Source organism: Molothrus ater, chromosome 19 (genome assembly GCF_012460135.2).
Source record: "Molothrus ater isolate BHLD 08-10-18 breed brown headed cowbird chromosome 19, BPBGC_Mater_1.1, whole genome shotgun sequence".
NCBI classification, from domain to species: Eukaryota; Metazoa; Chordata; class Aves; order Passeriformes; family Icteridae; genus Molothrus; species Molothrus ater.
In genome coordinates, this window is record NC_050496.2 from 10,684,154 (window position 1) to 10,711,865 (window position 27,712).

A 27,712-nucleotide genomic window follows, 5' to 3' on the forward strand; every position below is an offset into this window, starting at 1 on the left:
CTGTGCCAGTGGAAGCTTTTCACACTGACCCCATCTCTGTGCTCACTGGGACCTGGTGAAATGCTCCCCCAGCTCTCTGGGACCCTCTCACCTCTCAGGGGACTGGGACGGAAGCTGAGCTGCTCTTTGTGCAACCAATACAGAGCAAAGCGGGAATTTAAAATAACCTGCAGTGAGGGCAGCTCAGCAGCACTGGCTTCTGAGGGAAAAAATCAGATTTTCAGGCACTTCTGGGTGACATTTATTCCCCAGAAATAATGGGGATCCCTTGCTGGGATGCAAGGATAAAATCCAAGGCCCGAGGATATCTGTGCTGCCTGCAAAAAGCCCTTTGCACTGCTCAACACCCTCTTGTCAGGGCTGCAACCACCTCTGGATCAGCTCTCAGGGAAATGGGGAAGGTTTGGGGTCAGGTCGGCTCCTGGTGTAAATCCTTTGGTTGCTTCACACTTCTTGCAAGGCAAACCTCGAGCCTTTTTGAGAAAAACACTTGGAAAACTGCTGGGCTCCCCAAAGCAGCGTTTTTCTCACCAGTTTGAATGTGCTGAAAGGACGGGATTTTCTGTGAACTTTTCCCAAGCAGTCTCGCCTTCTTTTTTTTTTTTTTTTTTTCTTCTTCTCCTTTTTTTTTTTTTTTTTTAGCTTTTCTTTGAGAGGGGGAGGAGTTGTGTCTAAAAAAACAAACCCAACCTGTCGTTCTCAGCTCTGCCAACCTGTCAGTCCAGCCATGCAAGGAGCCAGGGAGAGAGACACAGCAAGGGAAAGGAAGGAGTGAAGCAGAGATTCTTTGAAACCTCAGCAGGACGTTCAGGTAAAGCCCATTTCTCGCTTCCTTAATTACTCTTTTCCCTGTGTTTGTTCACATAAACAGAAATTCTGTTGCCTTAGAGAGCTCTGAACTAACTAAACACCCCGGGTGGGAATAACCAGCTTATGGTTCAGTTTTGAGCGTAACCTGGCAGCTCGATGGTTGCTGTTTGGAAACACGGTTTGAGTGGCTGGAATTCGCGTTAATTTGAATATTAAAGAGAGGCAGAGCTTGTTCGAGCCCATGTTTAGGGAGGGTGCTAAGCTGTGTAATTGCAGGGCTGAGCCAGGCTCTAAACACCGCGGGTCAGGGTGAGAACTTGTCAGGGAATGTGGGAAATGGAACTGTAGGGAGAATGTGGGAAATGGAATTGTAGGGAGAATGTGGGAAATGGAACTGTAGGGAGAATGTGGGAAATGGAACTGTAGGGAGAATGTGGGAAATGGAATTGTAAGGAGAATGTGGGAAATGGAACTGTAAGGGAGAATGTGGGAAATGGAATTGTAGGGAGAATGTGGGAAATGGAATTGTAAGGAGAATGTGGGAAATGGAACTGTAAGGGAGAATGTGGGAAATGGAACTGTAGGGAGAATGTGGGAAATGGAATTGTAGGGAGAATGTGGGAAATGGAATTGTAAGGAGAATGTGGGAAATGGAATTGTAGGGAGAATGTGGGAAATGGAATTGTAGGGAGAATGTGGGAAATGGAACTGTAAGGAGAATGTGGGAAATGGAACTGTAGGGAGAATGTGGGAAATGGAACTGTAAGGAGAATGTGGGAAATGGAATTGTAGGGAGAATGTGGGAAATAGAATTGTAGGGAGAATGTGGGAAATGGAACTGTAGGAAATTTATAAAGCTTGACAGAAGGTTCACACCGTGTGCGTCTGTACGTAAACTTTGAGATAAGAAATGCTGACTCAGAAATGCCATGGAATAGGACAAACGTTGGTGGGAGAGAAATGAAACCAGAAACAAGTTTCAGAGGATGGCCTTACAAAAAAGACTTGGATACTTTAGGGAAATAGAACTGTGAAAGATGCATTGTAGTAGGACCTGCATCAATCATTTTAGATTATTAGCTTTAAAGCATTTACAGCACGGGGTGGCTAAAGCTGATAGGCCAAGAAACACTTATAGTGTATTGTAATTAAGAAATAATTGGCTTCTGATTGTGATGTTGTGAATGATAACAGCTGTGTTGTCTCACCCTTCTCATGAGACTGAAAATGGAATAAAAGTTTTGAAAATTCTGCTCAGGGTTTGTGGGGGTGATTGGGTGAGTGTGGGCTGAGGAATAAACAGGAATATTCACAATTTGTTGGGTCTGAGTGTGCATGAGCACCTGTGTGACCCCTACCTGTGCAAGGAGCCTGCTGAGAGATTTCCCCCCCTCTTACACCATGAAAATCCACAAAAAAAGGTGAGAAAGCAAGAATCCTGCTCATCCCCCTTAGAAATCCCTCTATTCCTCTATTTCTAAACCCTGAACAAACATTTTAAGCTGGCCTGAAAACTCTGAGATCCCTTTCTGAGCAGGCTGAGGATCTGGAAATGTCACACCAGAGGCAGAGTGGGGGCAGGATTTCCTCTCCTTGCCGTCTCTGGGCTTTCACTGCTGCAGCAAGGTGCAGGTACCTGTGCAGAGCAGCTCACCTGGCAGGCAGGGCAAGCTGAGAGGTGGCAGGGACAATGCAGTGTCCCTGCAAGGCTTGGGATGCCTCTGCCAGGCTTTGCTTACACACTCCTGGCCTCTGCACCTTCCTTGCTGCCAAACTTCCCCAAATCCTTGTGCTGTGGTGGGATCGAAGCTCTTCTCCAGGCAGGGGCCACCACAAGGCTGGAAACCCAGAGGGGATCCAGGATGGAGGGCTGGAAATGCTGAGGGGATCCAGGATGGAGGGCTGGAAATGCTGAGGGGATCCAGGCAGGGAGGGCTGGAAATGCAGAGAGGATCCAGGATGGGAGAGGCTGAAATACAGAGAGGATCCAGGGTGGGAGAGCTGGAATCCAGAGGGGATCCAGGATGGGAGAGCTGGAAATTCAGAGAGGATCCAGGATGGGAGAGCTGGAAATTCAGAGAGGATCCAGACTGGGAGGGTTGAAATGCAAAGGAGATCCAGGTTGGGAGGGTTGAAGTCCAGAGGGGACCCAGGATGGGAGGGCTGGAAATGCAAAGGGGATCCAGGCTGGGAGAGCCTGAAATCCAGAGAGGATCCAGGCTGGGAAGGCTGGAAACCCAGAGAGGATCCAGGTTGTGAGAGCTGCTCTGTCTGGATAAAAACCTTTGGTGGGAGGGCTGAAATCCAGAGGGGATCCAGGCTGTGAAAGCCTGAAACCAAGGGAGGATCCAGGCTGGGAGAGCTGAAATGCAGAGAGGATCCAAGATGGGAGAGCCTGGAATCCAGAGGGGATCCAAGATGGGAGAGCTGAAATGCAGAGTGGATCCAGGCGGCTGGAAGGGCTGAAACCCAGAGGGGATCCAGGCTGTGAGAGCTGCTCTGTCTGGGTAAAAACTTTTGCAAAGTCCTGGTGTTACATCATTTTCCTTCCTTCTGGGATCGTGTTCTCCTGGGGGCCCTGACTCATTCTCTGGGGATGGTGATGCAGAGTGTGGTTATAAACATTTAATTGACAGAAAAACCTTTTTTTAGAGTGTTTTCTGTAATATCGTTGTGAGCTTTCTCGCCGGAGCTGGAATGGAGAGGGAAGTGCTTTATCAAGTGAACACAGTGGGTGGAGAAGAGGAAGTGAATATTTAAGTTTTGGTGGAGATCAACTTTTTTACTCCTTGTTACAGTAACAGAAATTAGTCACTGAAAGAAGGAAAGGAGGAAAATGAACTTTCCTGATCTGCAAAGACTAATGAACTTCACAGCAGTTTTGCATCTTTTTGGCTCTTCTCTCTTCTCTTCTCTTCTCTTCTCTTCTCTTCTCTTCTCTTCTCTTCTCTTCTCTTCTCTTCTCTTCTCTTCTCTTCTCTTCTCTTCTCTTCTCTTCTCTTCTCTTCTCTTCTCTTCTCTTCTCTTCTCTTCTCTTCTCTTCTCTTCTCTTCTCTTCTCTTCTCTTCTCTTCTCTTCTCTTCTCTTCTCTTCTCTTCTCTTCTCTTCTCTTCTCTTCTCTTCCCTTCCCTTCCCTTCCCTTCCCTTCCCTTCCCTTCCCTTCCCTTCCCTTCCCTTCCCTTCCCTTCCCTTCCCTTCCCTTCCCTTCCCTTCCCTTCCCTTCCCTTCCCTTCCCTTCCCTTCCCTTCCCTTCCCTTCCCTTCCCTTCCCTTCCCTTCCCTTCCCTTCCCTTCCCTTCCCTTCCCTTCCCTTCCCTTCCCTTCCCTTCCCTTCCCTTCCCTTCCCTTCCCTTCCCTTCCCTTCCCTTCCCTTCCCTTCCCTTCCCTTCCCTTCCCTTCCCTTCCCTTCCCTTCCCTTCCCTTCCCTTCCCTTCCCTTCCCTTCCCTTCCCTTCCCTTCCCTTCCCTTCCCTTCCCTTCCCTTCCCTTCCCTTCCCTTCCCTTCCCTCCCACCTCCATGCCAAACTCCAGGATGTTTTTCTGGACTCACATTCTGCTGCTCTCTCCCAATTCCTGCTCTGATAAGGTGTGAATGCAGTGAGATAAGGGGATGGGTGCTGCTAAATCAGCCAAGCCCCGCAGAGCTGGGGCACTTGAGCCACTTCTGACAAAACCAGAATTATTCAGCTCTTGCTGATGGATGGTTTGGCAGCACCGAGCAAATGTCAGCTGATCAGAGTTAACCAGCTGCAAATTCTCTAAATTCAGGTGATACCCAGGCGATCTATATTTTAGATGGGCTCCAAAAGTACAGCAACAGCTCTGCTGGAAGTGTTGGAATGAGCAGCCAAGTCCTCGCCAGGATTTCTGTACCTGTCACTCAGGGACTGATGGATGGGTCATTAGCTCAGGGAAATTCTCCCAAAAAAACCGAAAACTTCAGCGAAGGATGGGTTCTCAGACAAAAAGGTTGAAATCTGAGCAGCCCCTCTGCCAGCAGAGGCTCTGAGCAGCTCCTGGAAAGGTCAGGTGGGAAACACTCCACACGGAGGAAGTTTCTGCTGCTCCCTCACCTCAGTTTGAAAATTAACATCTGGCCACAGTGAAGGGATAAAGGGCTTTTATTTCAGTGTTTGATAAGGAATTTTATGGTTCAACAATTGGTTGCAGTTTCAAAATTAACATCTAGACACAGTTAAGGGATAAAGAGGTTTCATTTCAGTTCTTGATAAGGATTTTTATGGTGCAACAATTTGTTACGGTGGAATACGCTGAAATGCACATGTAGGTAGATTGCATATATGATTTTGTAGACCTTGCAAATTAGCATATTTAACAAAGGTGCTCTAATGAGAGGCTTGAATAATGGTGTGACACCTTTTTATCTTAAAGTATTTTCCCTTAGATGGGTTTATGGGATGTGTTTTAGAGGTGGTTTTGGTTTTTTGAGATAGCACAAGCCTTTCACCAGGATGCTGCTCCTTCACCCCAGTGTTCCCTGGCCTGACTGAAATTCTGGAGACTGATTCTCTGCCCCTTTTTCTGCTATTAGTCACCTTTCTTGCCCAATATTCTCACCCTGAGCTTCTGGTGAGAAAGTTTGGTAAGAGAACACCACTTCCCAGTAATTCATTGTGCAATTAAACCACTGCGCGATAAATGCAAACGAGCCCAACGTGCAAACACCACCTCCCATTTCTGTTTGCTTTCAAACCAGGGGATGAGGCCTTGATTTGATTCTTCATTTTTCATCTTCAGTTGTAAAAGAGAGCTTGTCTGTCCTGCCTGGCAGGAGGCAAAGCTGGAACTCAAGAAGTGGCCGGGCTGCATTTCACAAGGAACTGTTTCAATTCTTGGGTTTTCCAGTCAGGATCCCGTCGTTGGTTCCTCTTTTTAAAGCAGACAGATTCATGTTCTGAGGGTGCATCCAGGAGAGGATAATCTCCAACTTCTCAGCTTTGTGGTGACATGATGGGCTGGAGAATTGGGAGAATTGGGAGAATTGGAACCCGTGGAAAGACTCAGCAGTAGAACCATTGAAATCTGGGGTTCTCCTTGCTAGGAGAGTGGGTCAGCACGTCCCACAGAAGATCTGAGGGCTGACATTTCAGTTTGTCTGGCAAACAAACTGAAAAAGAAAGGTAATTTTGGTGAAAAACCATCTTTTCAGACTAGTTTTCTTCAAGAGAACACCAAGATGGGCTCACAGAGCTGTGCGAAAGGACTCACCTGGATCAAAGAGTAAAATTTTACCGGAAAACAGCTGGAAAATTCCCATGTTTAATAAAGGCATCTCCATCCACTTCTTTTTAAAATATTCTCTCCCAAACTGGTCTGAAATTGGCACCAAATGTTGTGCAGCAGGGCAGAACCTGCAGCACCTGGCCCTGCTCACTCCTGACCCCCCAGACCCCATTTTGGATGGCCGGGTTGCCCCTTTTGCTCTCCAGGAAATGCTGATCCCCAGCAGCCCTGGGGGAAAGAGCAATTTCCCACCTGGCTTCGTCCCTCTCAAGTATAGATTAGGACGAATCTGAGCCACAGGGATGATATTCACTTCATGAAAGCAGAGGCCATAAAGCACAGGTCGCTTTCCACCAGAAATCTCAACGGGGAAATTCGAATATTTTTTATTTTCCACTCACAAGCCTTCAGCAGCTGTTTGACTATTCATGAAAATCCTTTCAGTTTTCCACAGCTGAGTGAGGACTCTTTGCAGGAGCGGCCTGTGGTGAGATTTCCAGTGCACTCCTGCTCTGGATAGACTTAGAATATTAATCTTTTCATGGTGTTTTGTCACCACAACCAGTTATTCCACAAAGAAATGAGGCAAAAAAAAAAAACCAAAAAAAAAAAAAACCAACAACCCAAGTGACCCTCCAAGAGCTCTTTTGAGTTTCTGGTATTCAGGCCTCAAAAAAAAAAAAGGTTTGATTTGGACTTTTTCAGCGGGAATAAGTAATTACAGAAAGGCTTGATTTGGATTCTTTTTTCAATGGGAATAAGCAATTAGTGCTTTGCTTTATCTCCAGCCCGTTCAAACGGAGTTCAGTGATTGGTGAGGCAGTTTTGGATGGAGGTGCAGTTGCCCTGGCAACAATCGGGAGTGAAATCAGAACCTTTGGAGCAGGCAGTGGAATGTGGTTCCACTTGGATGACAATAGGTCACAGCGTTTTAATGGGCAGAGTGCAATCCAGCACAATAGGATTTATTGCCGCTGTGACATCAGATTAACACTATTCCTGCAAATTCTTCACCTTGTCACAGACCTCGCTGAAATCAGTGGAAAAACTCGGGAAACGCCGTTAAATCGTTTTGTTTTCCAAATCAGGCCGAGCCTGTGTGTGCCAGGGGTCGGGAGGAATAGAGGGAAACCCAAGCTCCCTGCACGGAGCCCTAAGGAGAGGCTGAGCTGGGCACCAGGAATGGTTCCGAGAACCAAAGGCTCCAGTTAGGAAAATTAATCCACAAACAGCAGAGGTTTCTGTCCAAAAATGAGACAGAGCAGTCCTGGAACTTTGTTCCAATCAAGGGAGAGGCCATGGGGCATTTCCCTGGGGTCTCTCCAGTTTTTGGAGGATGCAGCCTCCTTTTTATCCCAATTTCCAGCCACATTTCCCTTCTCTCTTTCCCCATTTCTGAGGTACTTGAGAGGTTCAGACTTCCCAGAACACCTGATACCAGAGATTCCCCTCTAATGTACAACCCTCCCTTTTCATTTTTAATTCTTACAGAACTTATGGGCTTTTCTTCCTCATTGTTTCTTTCATCTTTCAATACCTGATTTCATTTATCAGGAAACCTAGTTTATTATAAACCAAAGTTTATTTGTAAAAGCAAATATCTTCTTTTCCATTCATCAGTCAGTGGAATCCTTCCCATTGTTTATCTCTCAGTGCTGGTTTTATCCACCAGCAGACCCACAGCTGGTTTGGAAACACAAATCTGCCATTCCTCTCAAATGCAAGCGGGTCTGCTGATGAGGATGGTGATGATGATGATGATGATGATGATCACCTCCTTTTTATCTCAGTTTTCCTCTCTCTTTCCCCATTTCTGAGGTACTTGAGCGGTACAGACTTCCCAAAACACCTGATACCAGAGACTCCCCTCTAATGTACAACCCTCCCTTTAAATTTTTCTTATGGAATTTATGAGTTTTCCCCATTGTATCTTTTGTCTTTCAATATCCAATTTCATTTATCAGCCAACCTACAGTTTGTTTGTAAAGGCAAATCTCTTTTCCCATCCATCAATCAGTGGAATCCTTCCCATTGTTTATTTATCTCCCGGTGCTGGTTTTATCTCCCAGCAGACCCACAGCAGGTTTGGAAACACAAATCTGCCGTTCCCTCACTCCTTTCTGCAGGGTGCTGGCCCAAATCTGCCGGAGAACTTCCGCCCTGGCTGGGTTTTGTGTCACCAAAACAATTCCCAGTGATTTCCAGGATGGCAATTCAGGCTCTTAGAGCTGATTGCAGCTGCTGACAGATGAGACCTTGCAGGAGCAAGTCCTGGAGCAGCACAGGAAGAAAAGTTTCCCTGTTCAGTGTGGAGGGGCAGTATTTCATCCCTCCTCCTGGATATTTTTCCAGCTCCTGCGATAAGGATCCTTTTATTCTGGAAGATGCCAGAGTTCTGTCTAAACAGATAAAATGCCCAAGACTGGGACAGGAGGATGTGCTGCCTGCAGCTCTAAGGAAATGCAGATTAGGGTGCCAAAATCTGCCCAGAACCTAAAGCACAGGTTTTAAATAATTCAATTTTCAATTATTAAATGGAGATTATTTGAAAATTTCAATTTTAAATAATTCAGTCTTCAAAAATAAACATACTGAAAGGTTGGCATCCCTTGGGATGTCCCTACTGACCTCTGTCACACACAGAAATCCAGAGCCACCTGTTTTGGTGGCATCAGAAATGGCCTTTAGAACTGGAATATTCATGGACAAGGGACACAGGAATATTGGAATATCCCTGGATAAGGGGCACAGGAATGCTGGAATATCCCTGAATAGGAGGCACAGAATATTGGAATATTTCTGGATAAGGGGCACAGGAATGCTGGAATATCCCTGGATAGGAGGCACAGGAATATTGGAATATCCATGGATAAGGGGCACAGAAATATTGGAATATTTATGGATAAGGGGCACAGGAATTTTGGAATATCCCTGGATAAGGGGCACAGGAATGTTGGAATATTTATGGATAAGAGGCACAGGAATATTGGAATATCCCTGGATAAGGGGCACAGGAATGCTGGAATATCCCTGGATAGGAGGCACAGAATATTGGAATATTTATGGATAAGGGACACAGGAATTTTGGAATATCCATGGATAAAGGACACAGGAATATTGGAATATTCATGTATAAGGAACACAGGAATATTGGAATATCCCTGGATAAGGGACACAGGAATATTGGAATATTCATGTATAAGGAACACAGGAATATTGGAATATCCCTGGATAAGGGACACAGGAATATTGGAATATTTATGGATAAGGGACACAGGAATTTTGGAATGATAATGGATAAAGGGGTACAGGAATATTGGAATATTCCTGGATAAAGAGCTCAGGAATTATGGAATACTCATGGATATGAGGCACACTCATTTTAAGCAGGTGACCCTGAACCTTTAGCCAGTTTTCCTTTTGAATCAATGGAGGTGGTTCCCATTCATGCTTTAACACAAAAAGCAGATTTTTTTCCTCAGCCCCACGCCTGGTACCCTGCACGTCCTTTCATCGTTGATAGGAGGCTTTCAGCCCGATAAAGCCCCGGGCTGGCGAGCTGCTCCTCTCCTTGGAATTGGAGAACAACTGGGGCAGACAATGGCACGACCTGTTTGGTGTCCTCCCCAGCGGGAAACGGGCCCGGAGCTCTGTCCATAAACAGCCAAAAGGGTGTGGAGGGTGAGCAGTGACCTCAGAGCCGGGTTTCACACGGCAGAACAAAGAGATCTCCGAGCCTGATAGGAAAAACACCCCCAGAGCAAACCCATGGCACAAGATCATCATTATCAACACACGTCATGGTGGGGCTGAGCCCCTGGCTGACCCAGGAACAGAGTCCTGGGTGAGTGCAGGACAGCAGCGGGGACATCCCTGCATCCCTGCAGCTCGGGGATGGGCTGGAGGCTCTGATGCCTCAGGATTTTGGCTTTTATATATTTAATATATTTTATGTATTTTATATATTTTATATATTTATATATAAAATATATTTTATACATTTCATGTATTGTATAGATAAAATATATAAAATATATTTTTATATAAAATATATTTTATATATTTCATGTATTTTATATATAAATTTTATATATTTTATCTATTTTATATATAAAATATATTTTATATATTTGTAACACTGCAGTTCTTCAGTGTGTAACTCTAAACTCCATGGACAGTGGGAGCTGCTGCTTTCCCATTTTGGGGCAGACACAACAATTCCTGTCCAGGCCTGGCAATCAAGGACACCTCACTGCCTCAGGCCCTGAGATGGAAACAAAAGGGACTTGGGGGCAGCAGACTTGGGGTGAATGACTTCATTAGCTGGAGCTGTAATTGGAAGATGAGCCCCCAATATGCAAATGGAACAAACTGATAAAAGTGTCAAAACCCGTGACCCCCTGTCCATTTTGGGTGGGCTTTGTTTGCCCTAAATGTACCTGAAGGCCCTTCAACAAATATAACCACTTTTTATTCCCTTAATTTTGTCTGGCCTCTGTTTTAGGTAGTCCCAAACAGGCATCAGCCCATCCTCAGGGCTTTTTTGGGGCCATTGTTGAGTTCAGATCACTTTCCCTTTGTTCCAGAACTCCTGGTATTGTTCCAGCGCCTCCGTGATCACTTTTTCATTCTTCTTATTCCAAACTTTCTTTCCCTCCTGTGATCAGCCTTGAGGTTGCTCCCAAATTAAGACACCCGAGTGATGTTTTGGGCTTTTTCCTTTTTTTTCCCTTTTTTTTTTCTTTTTTCTTTTTTTTTTTCCCTGTGGGAAACACCACTTTGTGTTCTTCAAAGACTTCACTTCTCAAAGTTCCTCTCATCCCGAGGTGATGGAGCTTAGCAGCACAGGGAATTTTCCAGAAGAGGAATGCCACCAGCCTGAGCTCACGATTTGGGGCTGGGCAGGCCTTGGGAGTGATTTGGGGTTTGGTTAATCACCTTTGGATTTGTGTTTGAATTTGCAAGGACTCTGGCTCCGAGCAAGTGATGCTGTAATTCCATTTTATTCAGTGAGAACAGGAGTAAAAACGACCCATGAAAAATACAGGATACAAAACAGGATAAGATAAATCTCCCACTGAGGCCGTGTACATCACTCTTGAATTTAATTTAATTTTGATGGTTTGGATCATTTATCCAACTCCCAGCTAATCTGGAGTGAATCGGGGCAGTAAATTTCAAGCCAGAGGGTGAAATTCTGTTTGGCCACGCTCTTCCCTCTGGTGACAGCACCCCTGTGGAATAAATAAGAGAGAGATTTATTTCACAGGCCCGCAGCACCTGTGAGGCCAAACAGAGAAGTTGTCTCTCAAAACAATCTTTGGGAATTGCTTTGGCAATAAAATCAACCCGAGTGCAGTTTAGATATCATTTTTGTGTGTGTGTGTGTGTGTGTGTGTGTGGAGTGTTGACACTTGCAGTGTAGCAGGTTTGTATTTGATGTATTTTTGTTAACATGGGCTCTGATAAGATCTGCTCCCTCTTTCACACTGTTTGCCTGGAGAGGTAGAACAGGAAAAACACGGCTGGGCTGGCTGAGCAGCCTGTGGCAAACAGCTCGGAATTCCCATCCAGGAGCTCCTTCCCTCAGCAGGGCTGGGGAAATCTTCCACACCAAGAATTCCAGTAAGAGTTCCACACTCAGAGCTCTGTCCTGGGCCCTGAGGGGCACAAATCAGCCTCTGTGTGAGTCTCAGGGAGGGAAAATCCTGTTTAAAACAATCCCTACGTTTAATTTTTTTATTAGAGGCAACTTCTAGACATATACATTGCTCACATCTATAGACCTGAATAAGGGACACAGGAGTGTTGGAATATCCCTGGACAAAGGGCACAGGAATATTGGAATATCCCTGGATAAGGGGCACAGGAATATCCCTGGATAAGGGGCAGAGCAATATTGGAATTTCCCTGGATAAGGGGCACAGAAATATTGGAAAACTCCTGGATGAGGGGCACAGGGATGCTGGAATATTCCTGGATAAAAGGCACATGAATGTTGGAATATTCCTGGATAAGGGGCCCAGGAATGTTGGAATATGCATGAATAAGGGGCACAGGAATTTTGCAATATCCCTGAATAAAGGGCACAGGAATATTGGAATATCCCTGAATAAGTGGCACAGGAATATTGGAATATTCAAGGAAGGAATGCTGGAATATCCCTGGATAAGGGGCACAGGATTATTGGAATATTCATGTATAAGGAACACGGGAATAATGGAATATCCATGGATAAGTGGCCCAAGAATGTTGGAATATCCCTGGATAAAATGCATGGATAAAGTTTTCTAATATTCCCATGCACTTGGATAAAGCGCATGGGAATATTAGAATATTCATGGATAAGGGCACAGGGATGTCAGAATATCCCTGGATAAGGGACACAGGAATATTGGAATATTCATGGATAAAGGGCCCAGGAATATTGGAATATTGCTGGATAAGGGGCACAGGAATGTTGGAATATCCCTGGATAAAATGCATGGAAATATTAGAATATTCATGGTTAAAGGCACAGGGATGTCAGAATATCCCTGGATAAAGGGCACAGGAATGTTGGAATATTCCTGGAAGGAATGCTGGAGTATCCCTGGATAAGGGGCACAGGAATGTTGGAATATCCCTGGATAAAATGCGTGGAAATATTAGAATATTCATGGTTAAAGGCACAGGGATGTCAGAATATCCCTGGATAAGGGACACAGGAATATTGGAATACCCTGGGATAAGGGGCACAGGGATGCTGGAATACCCCTTGATAAGGGGCACAGGAATATCTCAGTATAAGGGACACAGGAATATTGGAATATTCATGGATAAAGGACACGGGAATATTGGAATATTGGAATATTCATGGATAAGGGTCACGGGAATATTGGAATACCCCTGGATAAGGGACAATGGAATATTGGAATATTGGAATATTCATGGATAAGGGGCACAGGAATTTTGGAATACCACTGGATAAGGGACACAGGAATATTGGAATATTCATGGACAAGGGGCACAGGAATTGAACACCCCTGGATAAGGGGCCCGGAGATGCTGAAATATACCTGGATATGGGACACGGGAATATTGGAATATCCCAGGATAAGGGGCACAGGAATATCCCTAGATAAAGAGCATGGGAATATTGGAACATTGCTGGACAAGGTGCCCAGGGATGCCGGAACTCCCCTGACAGAGGGCCCAGCTGGCAATGCCATGGCTCCAGGCCGTGCTGTCCCCTGTGTGTCCCCCGTGCCCGGTGTGCAGCAAACAGGACGGGGAGGAGCTGGCTGTGGGAGCTCAGGAAGCAGAGCTGCTCGCTGACGCCAGGGAAGCTGTCCCTGGAAGATCCCTCCTGGAATATCAGCTCCTGCCCGCCCCCACGTTCCTGGATAATTCATAAATAACCTGCGGTGCCTTGGGAAGGGACACAACAGCAACAGCAGAGCTGGGGCCCTGTGAAATGAGTGCTCAGCACTCTCTGATCTCACCCTCTCATTGTTCCTGGCCTGCCACTCACCCACTGCTGATTACATTAATTCATTAATTACATCATGGCTATTCACAGCTGCAACAAACTGTTCTCCTGCTCCTGGGCCAGCCAGGGCAGGGCCGGGGGGAAAGTTCCTCGAGGAATTTTCTGGGGCTGAAGGGAAATCCCTGAGGGGCAGTGTGGGGTGGAACCTGCAGAAGGATGGGCATGGAGCTTCCCTGGGCATCAGGACGGACACCCTGAGCCAGGAGAGGAGGAATTGCTAATTAGGCTGGCACCGGTGTTTGATTGCCTCACAGCTCATTTGCATTAAAGCCCAGGGGCCTGCTGAGTTAAGGGATAGGTTGGTTACTGATTTCTGAAGGGAGAAGTGGGATGTTAAATGTATTTCTTCAGCTGTCCCATCTCTGGCAGTGAGGTTGGATGGGGCTGGAGCTCCCTGGTCCATGGGAAATGTCCCTGCCCATGGCAGGGCTGGAAGAAAATGATCTTGAAGGTCCTTTCCAACCCAACCCATTCCATGATCTTCAGCTTCAGGATGTGGCCCAGCTGAGCGGCTTTAGGAATTGAAACTGCAGAAGGGGAGACTCTTCTGTCCTGCTGAACATCAAAATGCAAAGGGCTCTGAGCTGGTGGGGACAGAACCTGCACCAGGAATTTCCAGGCAGGAGGAGGGGATGGCAGTGGCCCAGCTGCCCCATTCCAGTGTGGGATGATGCTACTTCTGTCTTATTTAATAGTTTATTAACCAATGTAAAAAATATAAAACATACAACTCTACAAAAATAACAAAACTCGAATAAAAAAAGCATATATAAATAATATATAACATATAAATAATATATAATATAATATAATATAATATAATATAATATAATATAATATAATATAATATAATATAATATAATATAATATAATATATAAATATAATATATAAATATAATATAAATAATATATAACATATAAAAATATAATATAACATATTTAAAACCACATATAAATAATAACTCTACAAAAAACAACAATAAATTTTCTTTTACTAATACATAAACATAAATTTTTAATAAAATATATTATGTAAATTATCGAATAATTCAAAATCCATTGAAACAAATTAAAACATAAATTTAAAACATAAATTAAAACAAATAAAAATAATTCAAACAAATAAGAATAATTAAAATTATTTTAAAATAATTTTTATTTAAAAATAAATTCCTGGATAAGGGACACAGGAATATTGGAATATCCCTGAATAAAGTGCACAGGAATTTTGGAATATCCTCAATAAGTGGGACAGGAATTTTGGAGTATCCCTGGATAAAGTGCACAGGAATTTTGGAATATCCTGGTATAACAGGCACAGGAATATTGGAATATCCCTGGATAAGAGACACAGGATTATTGGAATATCCCTTGATATGGGGCACAGGAATGTTGGAATATCCCTGGATAAGTGGCACAAGATTATTGGATTATTCCTGGATAAGGGGTACAGGAATTTTGGAATATCCCTGGATAAGTGGCACAGGAATATTGAAGTATCCTTGGATAAAGTGCACGGGAATATTGGAATATTCCTGGATAAATGACACAGGAATGTTGGACTATCCCTGGGTAAGGGGCACAGGAATGTTGGAATATCCCTGGGTAAGGGACATAGGAATATTGGAATATTCCTGGATAAGGGACACAGGAATTTTGGAATATCCTTGGATAAGGGGCACAGGAATGTTGGAATATCCTGGGATAATCAGTTGGCTCAAAGTGACCAAGAGCAGGGTTGGATGGGATATGGGGAAGGAATTCCTGGCTGTGGGGTGGGCAGGCCCTGGCACAGGTGCCCAGAGCAGCCCCTGGATCCCTGGAGTGCCCAAGGCCAGCACTTGGAGCAGCCTGGGACAGTGGGAGGACAGATCAGAAGCAGAAGGATTGGCTGTGAGCAGCAGGAAAAGTCCCTTTGCAACCAAAAGAGTGAGAGGAAGGAAGGAAGGAAAGAAGGAAGAGCCTTAATGCTGTCCTACAATGGATTTATTTATGTTTTGTGGGTGGTGGATTTTTTTTTAAGGAACAAGCCTTGGAGCCAATCCCAAAGCAGCCCTGAAGGTTCTGACTTGTCACATTTGTGGTCTCGGAGCTGAAACCCTTCCAGGGTTACACAACAATGACTAAAACTGGAAACCTTTCAGATCATTTCCAAAATGAAGCAGAAAACTGAGGTGATTGCTAAAGCAACACTGCAGAGAGAGAGAGAGAGAGAGAGGGACACCACTTTGAGTGTGGGGGCGAGAGGGATTATTACCAATTTAAGAGAAACCCAATTTAATTTGGAGGTTTGGGGTTGTTTTCTTTTTGATTTGATCTCAGAACAGAATTAGCCTGGAAGCCAGATCTTCACATTGTTTTGCTTAATGTTTTACAAACAGGCTGTTGAGTGAAGTTGTCACCGAACAAAAATTCACCCCTATTGTTTACACAATGGGAAAAGGGAGTCATAAAAGGGGTGTAGCAGCAATTTGTTAGGTATTAGGTTATGGTGCAAGAGGGATTATGCTCACAAAACACTGAGCCCTGAACTCCAAATATCGGGATTAAATTGACAATTACATCCAGTGAAAGTCTTTGAAAGGCTCAGCTTGATGCTCGAGGCCTTGGATTGACTGTTCTGACAATCAGGAGCTGGAGTTGTTCTGGCACAGCTCAAGAGGAACTACATGAAAACAGAAATGTGATAAGAAAATCTGCTCCTGCTGGTGTTTGCTTTGTGGCAGCTCTTCAATGGGTAAAAGTCGGTGCTGGGTTTGTTCCTGGTCATGCCACTGCACTTCTTTATGACCTTTGAAATACAGGAGTTTCCTCCTGTATCTGATTAGGGTGAAATTTTTAAAGAATACCAGTTTGGGGGTTCAGTGTGGAGGCCCCTGAACACAGATCTCTGGAGCACTTCTCTATCTCCCTGGGCATTTCAGGATCCAGCACAGAAAAATCCTGGCCTTGGCTTAGATAATTAACAATTATTCTGGTTTCAAAACTCTGGTACATTTATTCTTTAGAACAACTCTCTGCCATTTAAATAAATCTTCTGAGATTTCTCTGTTTCTGCCTTCCTACCACCCTGCCTGGCTTGGCTGCTTTATTTTTATCTCTGACAAACCTTCATTTGAAGGGGGGAAATAAATTTATAAGAGCAGAGAGCAAAAAAAAAACTTCAGCTGTGCTGCAATGCAAGGGGAGGCTCATGATGTGCACAAACATGCCCAGAAATCCAGGAAAAACCCACAGAAAGTAAAAGCAAGACAGAAAAGGGGGAGGGTTTATGTGTCAGTGTTAGAGGAAGGTGAAAACGCTTCCTGGCAACATCTGAGAGTCATTTGCAACAACAGATCCTTGAGCTTTAGTGAGTGGAGAATGCTTTTAAATCCTCCCCCACCCCCTTTGTTAACCTTTACCAGGTAACAGGGCCTCTCATGGAATCGTGGGGCTTTCTTAGGGATGTGTCAAATATTTCCAGTTTGGAAAATCAGGCTTTTGAGATGACCCTGAGGCTGAAGGTCATCAGCCTGGTTGGGACTCTGTGGCCCTTGGTAGCAATTTGGGGATGATCAGGTTCTGCTGGGTGCTCTGCAGCAGAGGGAGGCAGGGACAAACAGCCGGGTTCCCAACCTCCCTGGGCTGGTCCGGGACAGGGGAATCATGTTTCTGCTCCATGGTGTCCTCAGGAATGAGGGACAGACCCTAAAACTGATTTACATCATCCAGGAACATAATTTGATTTACATCATCCAGCAGCACCCAAGGGTGGGCCTGGACCTGAATGTTCTGAGCAACATCAGTGTCAGAGTTATTAATTATGATACATGATTATTAATTATTATTATTGTTATTATTATTGCACTTGAAAGACTTGAAGAGATGGCCTTGAAAAGTGCAGGTTTGGATTATGTTTAAGCACACCCAAAATACTGGGCAGGAGTGGCTGAGGAGGTTCTTTCCAGAGATTTTAGGTCACCTGAGGCAGTGTTCACTGTGTAATTTGGGGTTTTAGGTCATCTGGGTCAGTCTCCACTGTGTAATTTGGAGTTTTAGGTGATGTGGGGCAGTGTCCACTGTGCAGTTTGGGGTTTTAGGTCATCTGGGACAGTGTCCACTGTGTAATTTGGGGTTCTAAGTCACCTGGGGCAGTTCCCACTGTGCAATGTCAAATGCTTCTGAGAAATCCAAGTTTTAAGCAAAAACCAAGAAAGCTTAACTCAGGTCCAAGGATTGCTCCTTGTCTCAGCCGTGCTCTGCACTGGTTCTTTTTTTGCTCCATCCATCTCTAGGGCTGGATTTTTGGTTTTGGTTTAGGGAGCTCTACATCACATTCCCTTTCTTGTTGCAAACTTATTTTGGATGGTTTTGGGAAGTCCCAGCCTGTTCCATGGCTTCCTGTACCAGCCAAAAACCCATCTCAGACACCCACTGGAGTATTTCTGTACATGCAGCCTAGGAGAAACCCTGGGAAGAGTCAGAGTTCCCCAAACAAGTCACCTCCATGTCAAAATTGTCTCCTGGCTGTGGCAGATGACCAGAAAATCAGAGTGGCCTTTACCCCGTTGCTGTGCGTGCCAGCCTCCAAGGTTCTCCCCACCAGAATCCAAAGGTGGTGCCAGAGAAACACAATCTTGGAAATGTGAAGATTTTCTGACGGTGGCAGCAGAGAGTGGGATCCACTCAGGAGCCTTTGACTCACAAGTTTGAGTCCCTTGTAGAGTCTGGGGTGTTTGGGAGTATTTTCAGTGAACCCTGGTTTGGAGCAGTCAATAAGAAAAGCAGTAAAATTAAGGGATATTGAGTTGGGAGGGATGAAGGATCATCCAGTGAGGCTCCTGGCCCTGACACGCCAAAATCCCACCCTGGGCATCCCTGGGAGTGCTGTCCAAACATTCCTGGAGCTCTGTCAGCCTCAGGGCTGTGCCCATTCCCTGGGCATCCTTGGCAGAGCTGTCCAAACCCTCCTGGAGCTCCAGTACCCTCGGGGCTGTGCCCATTCCCTGGGGAGCCTGGGCAGAGCTGTCCAAACCCTCCTGGAGCTCTGGTACCCTCGGGGCTGTGCCCATTCCCTGGGGAGCCTGGGCAGTGCCCAGCACCCTCTGGGGGAAGAACCTGTTCCTAAAATCCAACAAAACCTCCCAGCTCCAGCATTCCCTGGGTCCTGCCCCTGTCAGAGAAGAGAGGCTGGAGCTGCCCCTCACCCTAAATAAACAATTTAGTGCAATACAACGCCTCAACACAAAGCCCTACAAATGTTTTTATTTAAAGTCACATCGGCTCCTGATTGCAGTTCCCTTCATTTTCACACCTGACATTATGAGGTCCTTAAAAAAAAAAAAAATGAAAAACCAACCCTCAACAGTTTCCAGTTTTTGTTTGTTGTTAAATACAACTTTGAAAATGTTGGGTCAAGCGTCTTCAACGGAGCAGGCTGCAGTGTTTGTTTAAAACTCTGAGCAAAGCAAGTCATATGAATGTTTCCAAAGACCCTATTCCAAGAAGTATTTTTGGAAACATTAATGTTGTGTTTTTTAATGAAGGCCACATTCTGAGGCTACGACACCATATGTCACATTCATTTCTGGACTGGAAAAAAAAAAAAAAAAGGGAAAAAAAAGAGAAAAAAAAAAAAAGAAATGGAAACTATGTTTGGCTTTTAAGTGTTTTTGGATGAATATCTCAGCATGCTTGTCATTGTTCCTTGGATGAGGGGAGAGTTCTTGGGCTGTTAATCCAGTCCATCCAATATATTTTACACTCCTGGGCCTGACTCTCCTCTGCCTGGAAGTGTGTGCAGTCATTTCTGCTCAGGCAAAGGGAGTGAAGACCTGAGGGAAAGAATTCCCGAGGAAAGTTGGTTTTTCTGAAATTCGCTTTTCTTAAATTCATTTTCCATGGATTTCTTGGCTCCACTGAAAACCTACATCTGAACTCTGAAACCAGCTTAAAGATGGGAAAAGAGCTTGTCATTTTTCCATCAAAAACTTGCAGTTTCTGGAAGAATAATGACAGGTTTCCCACAAAAATATTAGGTTTGGTTTTTCTTTTTTTTTTTTTCCCTTTAAGAATATGAGTTAGAAGCATGAAATTAGCAAAAAATTGGAATTTTTCTGCTGTGTCCCCATCACTTGTGACTGGTTTGTGTGTTAATGGCTGGGATGTCATTAAATGAGCTGGAGACCTGCAGGAAAAGGATTTGCCTTTTTAAATGTCATGGTTTTTATTGGATTCCAGGTGATGAGGTCTCAATTTCTTACATAATTCTTGTTCTTGGTCACTAAATATGGCCCAGGACTGGCACTGCTCAGTTCTTCTCTGCTCTGACAGAGGAATCTCCTAATCCACATCACTTCCTAAATCTGTGTCACCCACAACTTCCATTAACACCCTCCCTGTTTGTTCCAAACTCATTAATCAAGATTTAAATATTTTTGGCAGCCGGATATTTTTTTTGCTTGCTTTAAGGAAGGATTTCAGAGGCTTTCCAGGACATCAGAGGGGTTTCTTTTTTTCATTTGAAATGTAAATAATTTTCGCCGAATTGAACAAACATGTCACTGTAGCACCAGCTCAGTCAAGTTCACTTCACAAGAGCAGGTTTTTCTGGGCAATGCTGGAACATAAATAATGATGGATGATGGTGTGTTTGATACATATTTTGGTTTAAACACACCAGCACTGAATTTCCCTGCCCATGTGACTGAAGTTTTACCTCTAAATAAGAGGATTTTCCCTTTTTATTTTTTTCTAATGAAGGAAAACAAGGAAAATTGGAAAAAGCGATTAATTACCTCCAATATTTGGCCAAATTTAAGTGTTTGGTGCCATTTGTGACTTCTTAAGGGAGCTCATCCTGCTTTTAATATTGCTTCATGGGATCATTAAAGGAGTTACTCACAAGAGGGTCACCACAAGGGTTTGGATTTCTCTTTTCCTCTACAGACCAAATTTTAGGGTTGATAAGGCCATTTCTAACTGGTGAATTTGGAGCTGTGCCATATTTCCAGGCCTGGTTCTGAGCAAAGTTGTGTAGTGGATGTCACAGCCTGTACCCTTCCAAAAATTACCCGTGATGGTAATTTTTAAGTCACCTGGGGCAGTCCCCACTGTGCAATGCCAAATGCCTCTGAGAAATCCAAGTTTTAACAAAACCAAGCAAGCTCAGGTCCAAGGATTGCTCCTTGTGTCTTAGCCCTGCTCTGCACTGGTTCTTTTTTGCTCCATCCACCACCTCCAGGGGTAAATGGGATCAGATTTGGAAATCCAAATAAAAACAGACTTTCTCCTTTATTTCACAGGCTTCCAATGAACAAAGAAAACAACTCCTGGGACCTTCTATAAGCCGAGGCAGAGATGAGGAAGATGAATGACCAAAGTGGCTGCTACAGACCTGTAAATATCCAGGGAAACAAAGTCAGCTACCGCGGCACCTGTGGGGACAGCCCCGAAAAGGAGGCAAAAAGGCTGCAGAAGAGATTCCTCCACAAGGACGGCAGCTGCAACGTCTACTTCAAGCACATCTTCGGGGAGTGGGAGAGCTACGTGGTGGACATTTTCACCACGCTGGTGGACATCAAGTGGCGCCACATGTTTGTGATTTTCTCCCTGTCCTACGTGCTCTCGTGGCTGTTCTTCGGCCTGGTGTTCTGGCTGATCGCTCTCCAGCACGGGGACCTGTTCAGCGATGAGGAGGTCACCCCCTGTGTGGCAAACGTGCACAGCTTCACAGGAGCCTTCCTGTTCTCCCTGGAGACCCAGACCACCATCGGGTACGAGCTGTTGTTCGTTTGAGGGTCCCCACGGAGTCCCCTAAGCTGTCTGTTCCCTGGTAGCAGCAGGCAGGCAAGGAGACTCCACACGGCTCCTGAGGGTGCTCGTTAGAGGAGGGTTCATTGGGGGTCCCATCCCCAATATTGGGGCTTCTGAGGGAGAAGGGGAGAAGGGGAGGGAGGAGGAGAGAGGGAGAGGAGGGCCAAGAGAGCCTGGTCTGCCTCCCACAGCTTAACAGGGAGATTCAAAGAGAGCGCGGAATAAGACTTGGGCCAATGGGATTGCAGATCCTTGATACTTCAGGGAAGGATCACAGGCTTGGAATAAACCTTGGAATACATTTTCGAGGGGCGAGACAGAGCATACTGTTTAAATAAAATGTAACACCACAATTCACCCTTTTTTGATTAGAAGGAAAGCATGAAGAGAAATAAGGGCCAAGAGAGCGCCTTTGCACTTATTTCTCTCTTGTGGTCTCCCCTGCACAGCTTGACAGGGAGATTCAAAGTGGGCATGGAATAAGACTTGGGCCAATGGGATTACAGATCCATGATACTTCAGGGGAGGATCACAGGCTTGGAATAAACCCTACATTTTCTATTACAACTCACTTTAAAAGTTTTTTGACCAATCACACAAAGCAAAAGCACATTGACAGTAGTTCCATCTAACCACCATAAGCACACATACCTTCAGTTAAAACAGTGCTTGCTTATTTCAAATGCAATACCTGCTTGTGAGCCTTCAAACACAATGCACAGAGCTCCATTATTAAGCTTAGAACTTCCTAATATCTAATATCTTCCTAATACCTCAAAATATGCTTTTCTGCAGCTTAGGGAGTTATTCTAGACAAGCATTAATGCACAGACCATTGTTCTATTTGTCCTTACTTTTCTACTTCTTACATAATTTTTCTGCTGACCAATCTCTGGCTCCTGCTTAGCTCCAATCACAGTTCTGCTGTCTCTGAGGCTGCCTTTTGCAGCTTTCCCAAACCTTCTGATTTATGGATTCCCACAATTCCCCCTCTTGGTTCACTTGTCTGGTTGTTCTAGACAAGCATTAATACACAGACTGTTTGTCCTTACTTTTCTACTTCTTACATAATTTTTTCTACCATTCTATTTGTCCTTTTCTACTTCTTACATCATTTTTCTGCTGACTTATCTCATGGCTGCTGCTTAGCTCTAATCACAGTTCTGCTGTCTCTGAGGCCTGCCTTTTGCAGCTTTCCCAAACCTGTGGTGGTGTTCACAGGGGTCTCAGGAAGAGGGAAGAGACGAGGATCTGACTCCATGTTTCAGAAGGCTGATTTATTATTTTATGATATATATTATATTAAAACTATACTAAAAGAATAGAAGAAAGGATTTCATCAGAAGGCTGGCTAAGAATAGAAAAGCAAAGAATGATAACAAAGGCTCTGTCTCAGACTCTCTGTCCAAGCTAGCTGGGCTGTGATTGGCCATTAATTAGAAACATCTAACATGGACTAATGACAGATGCACCTGTTGCATTCCACAGCAGCAGATAATCAATGTTTACATCTTGTTCTTGAAGCCTCTCAGCTTCTTAAGAGGAAACATCCTAAAGAAAGGATTTTCCATAAAAGATATCTGTGACATGAGCCAGCTGACTGTGATTGGCCATTAATTAGAAACAACCACATGAGACCAATCCCAGATGCACCTGTTGCATTCCACAGCAGCAGATAACCATTGGTTACATTTTGTTCCTGAGGCCTCTCAGCTTCTCAGGAGGAAAAAATCCTAAGGAAAGGATTTTTCATAAAACGTGTCTGTGACACAAACCCTTCTGATTTTATGGATTCCCACAATTCCCCCTCTCGGTTCACTTAAAAAGAAACCTTTACAAAGGTTTCCATTGGTTTCCAAAGGTTACAGAGGTTTCCATTGGTTTCCAAAGGTTACAGAAGTTTCCATTTAACTCAAATGTGCCGCCACAGGTACGGCTACCGCTGCGTGACCGAGGAGTGCTCGCTCGCCATCCTCATGGTGATCCTGCAGTCGGTGCTGAGCTGCATCATCGACACCTTCATCATCGGGGCGGCCTTGGCCAAGATGGCCACGGCCCGCAAGAGGGCCCAGACCATCCGTTTCAGCTACTACGCCGTGGTTGGGCTGAGGGATGACAAATTCTGCCTGATGTGGCGCATCGGGGACTTCCGGCCCAACCACATGGTGGAGGGCTCGGTGCGTGCGCAGCTGCTGCGCTACAAGGAGGACAAGGAGGGCAGGATGACCATGGAGTACCGTGACCTGAAGCTCCTCAACGACCAGATCATCCTGGTCACACCCGTCACAGTCGTCCACGAGATCGACAGCGACAGCCCCTTGTACGGCCTGGACCGCAAAGCTCTGGCCAAGGACAACTTTGAGATCTTGGTGACGTTTGTCTACACGGGCGACTCCACGGGGACCTCCCACCAGTCGCGCAGCTCCTACGTGCCCAGAGAGATCCTGTGGGGCCACAGGTTCAACGACGTGCTGCACGTCAAGAAGAAGTACTACAAGGTGGACTGCTTGCAGTTCGAGGAGACCACGGAGGTGTACGCCCCTCACTGCAGCGCCATGCAGCTGGAGCAGAAGGAGCGGGAGTGGAACCGCGCCGAGAAGACGCGGGAGAAACAAGCGGAGAAGTCAGCCCTGGAAATCAAGTACAGCCAAAAGTCCCTCAGCGCTGTTGCCCTCGTCACCAGCTGTGAGGAGCCTGAAGAGCCGGTGACAGCTTCCAGCCAGCCTCCCGCAGAGGTTTCCTACAGGAAAGCAGCTGTGACCTTGAGCAGGCTCTCCATAGAGTCCCAGATCTGACTTTTCCTGCCACTGGAACCCCTCCCAACAAATTGTCCCCTCGTAGCTCCTCGGATGCAAACAAGGAACTCGTGTGCAGCAGTATTTGTATCCCAGACCTCGCTGACAGCGTGCCCGCGCTGTCACACGCTCTAGCACACCCTGGCACACCCTGCTGGGCTGCCAGGGACAGCTGTGGGCACAAGGGAGCAGCTTCCACTTGGGATGCCCAGAGAGCCCCTTGAGCAAACCCTCTGTGAACCTTCTTCCCCTGCAGGGACCAGGCTTGGCCATGCCCAGAATGACCTCGGCAGGGCACACAAACCATGCCCTGGGCCCTCTGTGTTTCAAAGCTGCCTCATTGGTTTGGAAGGTCCATTCCCAGTCCCTCCAGGAGGCTCTGAAGCTCCGTTATCCTAACAAATGATTCCTCAGGTGTAGGAATCCCAGAGCTCCCCTGTGGAATCTACAGGGCTGTTCTTTGTGGGACAAGGGAATGAGTGACCCCAATATTCCTGAGTGGCTTTGGACACGTGTTCACACCCTGCCCAGCCCTGTGGGATCCACAGTGAGATCCTGGAGAGCTTTCATTCCCTAATCATGAGCTGATTAGCACCCTGAGGTGCTGCTCCCTCAGCAGCTGGAGGGATGCAGGAGGTCAAAAAAAAAAAAAAATCAAAACAAGACCTCCAGTTTTAAAAATCAGCAAAATCAGGTTGAGCCTTGAGGAGAAGATCATGTCTGGAGTGAGCTGTGCAATATTTTATATCAAATCCTCTTTAATTTAATTTCATTTCATTTCGCTTTTCTTCTTAGCATGTTGCACTTCCTTGCACACATCAAGATCAATCTGGAGAACAAACAGGGTGATTTTGTCAAAATGAAAAGTGCTTGTCTCAGTTGGCTGTGTAAAAATGATCCTTCACAGAGAAATCCAACAACTCCTCTGTGGGCTCAAACTGGGAAAAAAAGGAAAACGTTCTGAAGGTGTCTGTGACGTGGAAGTTCCTGCTCTGCACATCTCTGTAATTATCTAGTGAGCAATGCCTCATCATGCTTTTTGCCCCTGATGATTGCAGTTCATTTGCATTGTGTTTAATTATCCTGCAAACGTAAAATAATCGTATTGGAGTTTGGGGGGTTGGTCTCACCTGCTCTAAACAGCCAAGAAATTCAGTGTTTGGCTGCTCTCTGTGGTTCCTGGAGCTCTTTGGTCTCCACTCCACCTTCCTCGGGTTTTTGGGGAGCTGAGGGCAGCAGGATGAGTTTTTCCTGGAAGTGTTCATCCCTCTCCATTCATTGCTGAAGGAGATGAAACGGCTGCTGTGGAAATGCTGGCTAACTTTAGGCTGCTAAAATTAGCTCTGACGAGTCATTCACATCATTCTGACTAATTAATTGGGTTTTTATGAGCTCATCACGTTTAACGAAGAAAAAATAGCCTGCTAAGTGTTTTGTTGGGTTTTTTTTTTTCCCTGCAATTTACTCCATGTAGTAGTAGGATTGCTGGATTATTTTAATGTATTTCTCTTTTGCTAGCACTTGTCTCTGGATAAATATGATCCCTTTAGGTAAAACTGAAGCCTGGGGGGTGTTAGTTATTCCAAAAGTCATTAATTAGCCTCTTTTATGTGCTGATTCATCAGCAGCAACCACTTATAAGTGCAGTAAAAACCATCTTCTTGTATCCTGGATTTAAACACTGGCAGACATGGGGGAAATAGTCTAGAAAAAAAAATGGAAAGGAATGTAGGAAAATGTAGGAAAATGTGGAAGGGTCTCAGTACTTTTCTGTGGTGTTGGAAAAAAACACCATTGGGATTGAATAAAATAGAATATCACCTTCCAGACATGGGAATTAACCCTTCCACTCCCCTCAGATCCTGCCTGGGATGCTTTCATTTAATGCTTTCCCCTTTTTGGGAAAGATGAGGAGCAATTTGGAGGTGTGGAAAAGCTGCCAGTGAGGAAGGAGGGAAATGGCTCATGGTGTTTCAGTCCTAAAAAGGGTTGGGAGGCAAAGAGCTCTCAAACACAGAAATTGCATTTGGAAGGGGGGGAAATCTGGGGCTGGGAGAGGATGGGACTGGAAAAGATGGGATTAATGCCCCCATTTCTTCCCAAGGTATCAACTGTGACCAAAATGCCCCCGTTCCTTCCCAAGGAGCCAACTGTGACCAAAATGCCCCCGTTCCTTCCCAAAGTATCAATTGTGACCAAAACGCCCCCATTCCTTCCCAAAGTATCAACTGTGACCAAAATGCCCCCGTTCCTTCCCAAAGTATCAACTGTGACCAAAATGCCCCCGTTCCTTCCCAAGATATCAATTGTGACCAAAATGCCCCCGTTTCTTCCAAGGTATCAACTGTGACCAAAATGCCCCCGTTCCTTCCCAAGGTGCCAATTCCAGGTGCAGCTCCCCCTGTGAAGCTGGGAGCTCGGCTGCCTTCCCCTCCCCAAGTTCTCTTCCCTGTGAGCCTCTGGAAAAAAAATTCTTCCTTTGGAATGGCTTTGCTGGAAGTGAAAGCACCAGGAGCCTGATTTAGGGATTTGTCCTGTGGGTTTTGGCACGGAGAAATACAAATAATAAATACAAGCACATGAGTGTGGCTGGTAAGGTGTGCCTGGGTCAGGAAGAAACTTCTCTCCCAGGCATGTTAATTCATAAAAAGCCACTTTATATTTTCTTCTACTTTCATCTCCTTTTTATCTCTCTTTAGCCTCTGATCCCAGCCCATGCTGGAGACAGGATGCTGGGGAACCACTGCTCTCAACCAGCTTGCCTTTTTCTCCTGTTTGTTACTTTAATTTCATTTATCCCACTACAAACACTGTGTACAATAATGACGAGTAGCAACGCATGCAGTTCTTCCTTTTACTTTTTTATGAATAAAGGCATCCAAAATAAAGAACATTCCTCTGCCACGCACCTTGTGAGAGCACATTGGGCTTTTCTTCTCTTCAGCTACAAGTTTTAAGCTTCCATATCCAGTTTCTCTGGGCACCCTGTGCCAGGAGCTCACCGCCTTCACAGGGAATAATTTCTTCCTAACTCCTCATCCATCCCTGCCCTCTGGCAGTGGGAGCCATTCCCTGTGTCCTTCCCTCCATCCCTGGTCCCAAATCCCTCTCCAGCCCTCCTGGTGCCCCTCTGGGCCCTGGAAGGGGCTCTGAGCTCTCCCTGGGACCTTTTCTTCTCCAGGTTTATTTTCAGGTGGGCCCTGTGTTCTGGTAGAGCCGGTTCTTAATCCTTCCTCCCAAGGAAAGGCCCCTGCAGGACACTGGAAACAGAGGAAAAATAGAATAAAGAGATAAATAGGATAAACAGATAAATGGGATAAATGAGAGGGAAGCTCTTCCTCCCCCATCTGCTCTTTCTCAATGAGGATTTCCCAGGGATTTTTTTTCCATGCCCATTGTAGGGCTGAGCAATAAAAAATGGAAAGAAGACTCCCAGAAACCCAACCAAAGGAACAACACATGCGTCCCCAGCAGGAGCACAGCCCTGAGCCTCCGTCATTCCCAATTAATTGCAGGGAAAGGAAAGAACCTGGATGT

The 27,712-nt window shown here is 45.4% G+C and overlaps 1 protein-coding gene across 2 annotated transcripts; it reads left to right on the plus strand.

Moving 5' to 3' along the window:
• Positions 1–719: 719 nt before the first annotated feature.
• KCNJ16 (potassium inwardly rectifying channel subfamily J member 16) lies at positions 720–27,083 on the plus strand. 2 transcript variants are annotated; one of them, XR_008508720.1, is made up of 4 exons: positions 720–811; positions 20,870–21,340; positions 23,311–26,435; positions 26,513–27,083. XR_008508720.1 is itself a non-coding variant. In XM_036394674.1 (3 exons), exons 2-3 carry the CDS (start codon positions 20,925–20,927, stop codon positions 24,173–24,175), a joined length of 1,281 nt encoding a protein of 426 aa, XP_036250567.1. In that variant the 5' UTR covers positions 720–811; positions 20,870–20,924; the 3' UTR covers positions 24,176–27,083. The 2 variants fall into 2 exon arrangements, 1 of the variants encoding a protein (XP_036250567.1); XM_036394674.1 differs by having other exon boundaries at positions 23,311–27,083.
• Positions 27,084–27,712: the final 629 nt, after the last annotated feature.

Coding starts and splice junctions, on each gene's coding strand:
- KCNJ16 (XM_036394674.1), top strand. CDS start 20,925: ATGAGGAAGATGAATGACCAAAGTGGCTGCTACAGACCTGTAAATATC. Junction 21,341..23,310: donor GAGACCCAGACCACCATCGG/GTACGAGCTGTT, acceptor GTGCCGCCACAG/GTACGGCTACCGCTGCGTGA.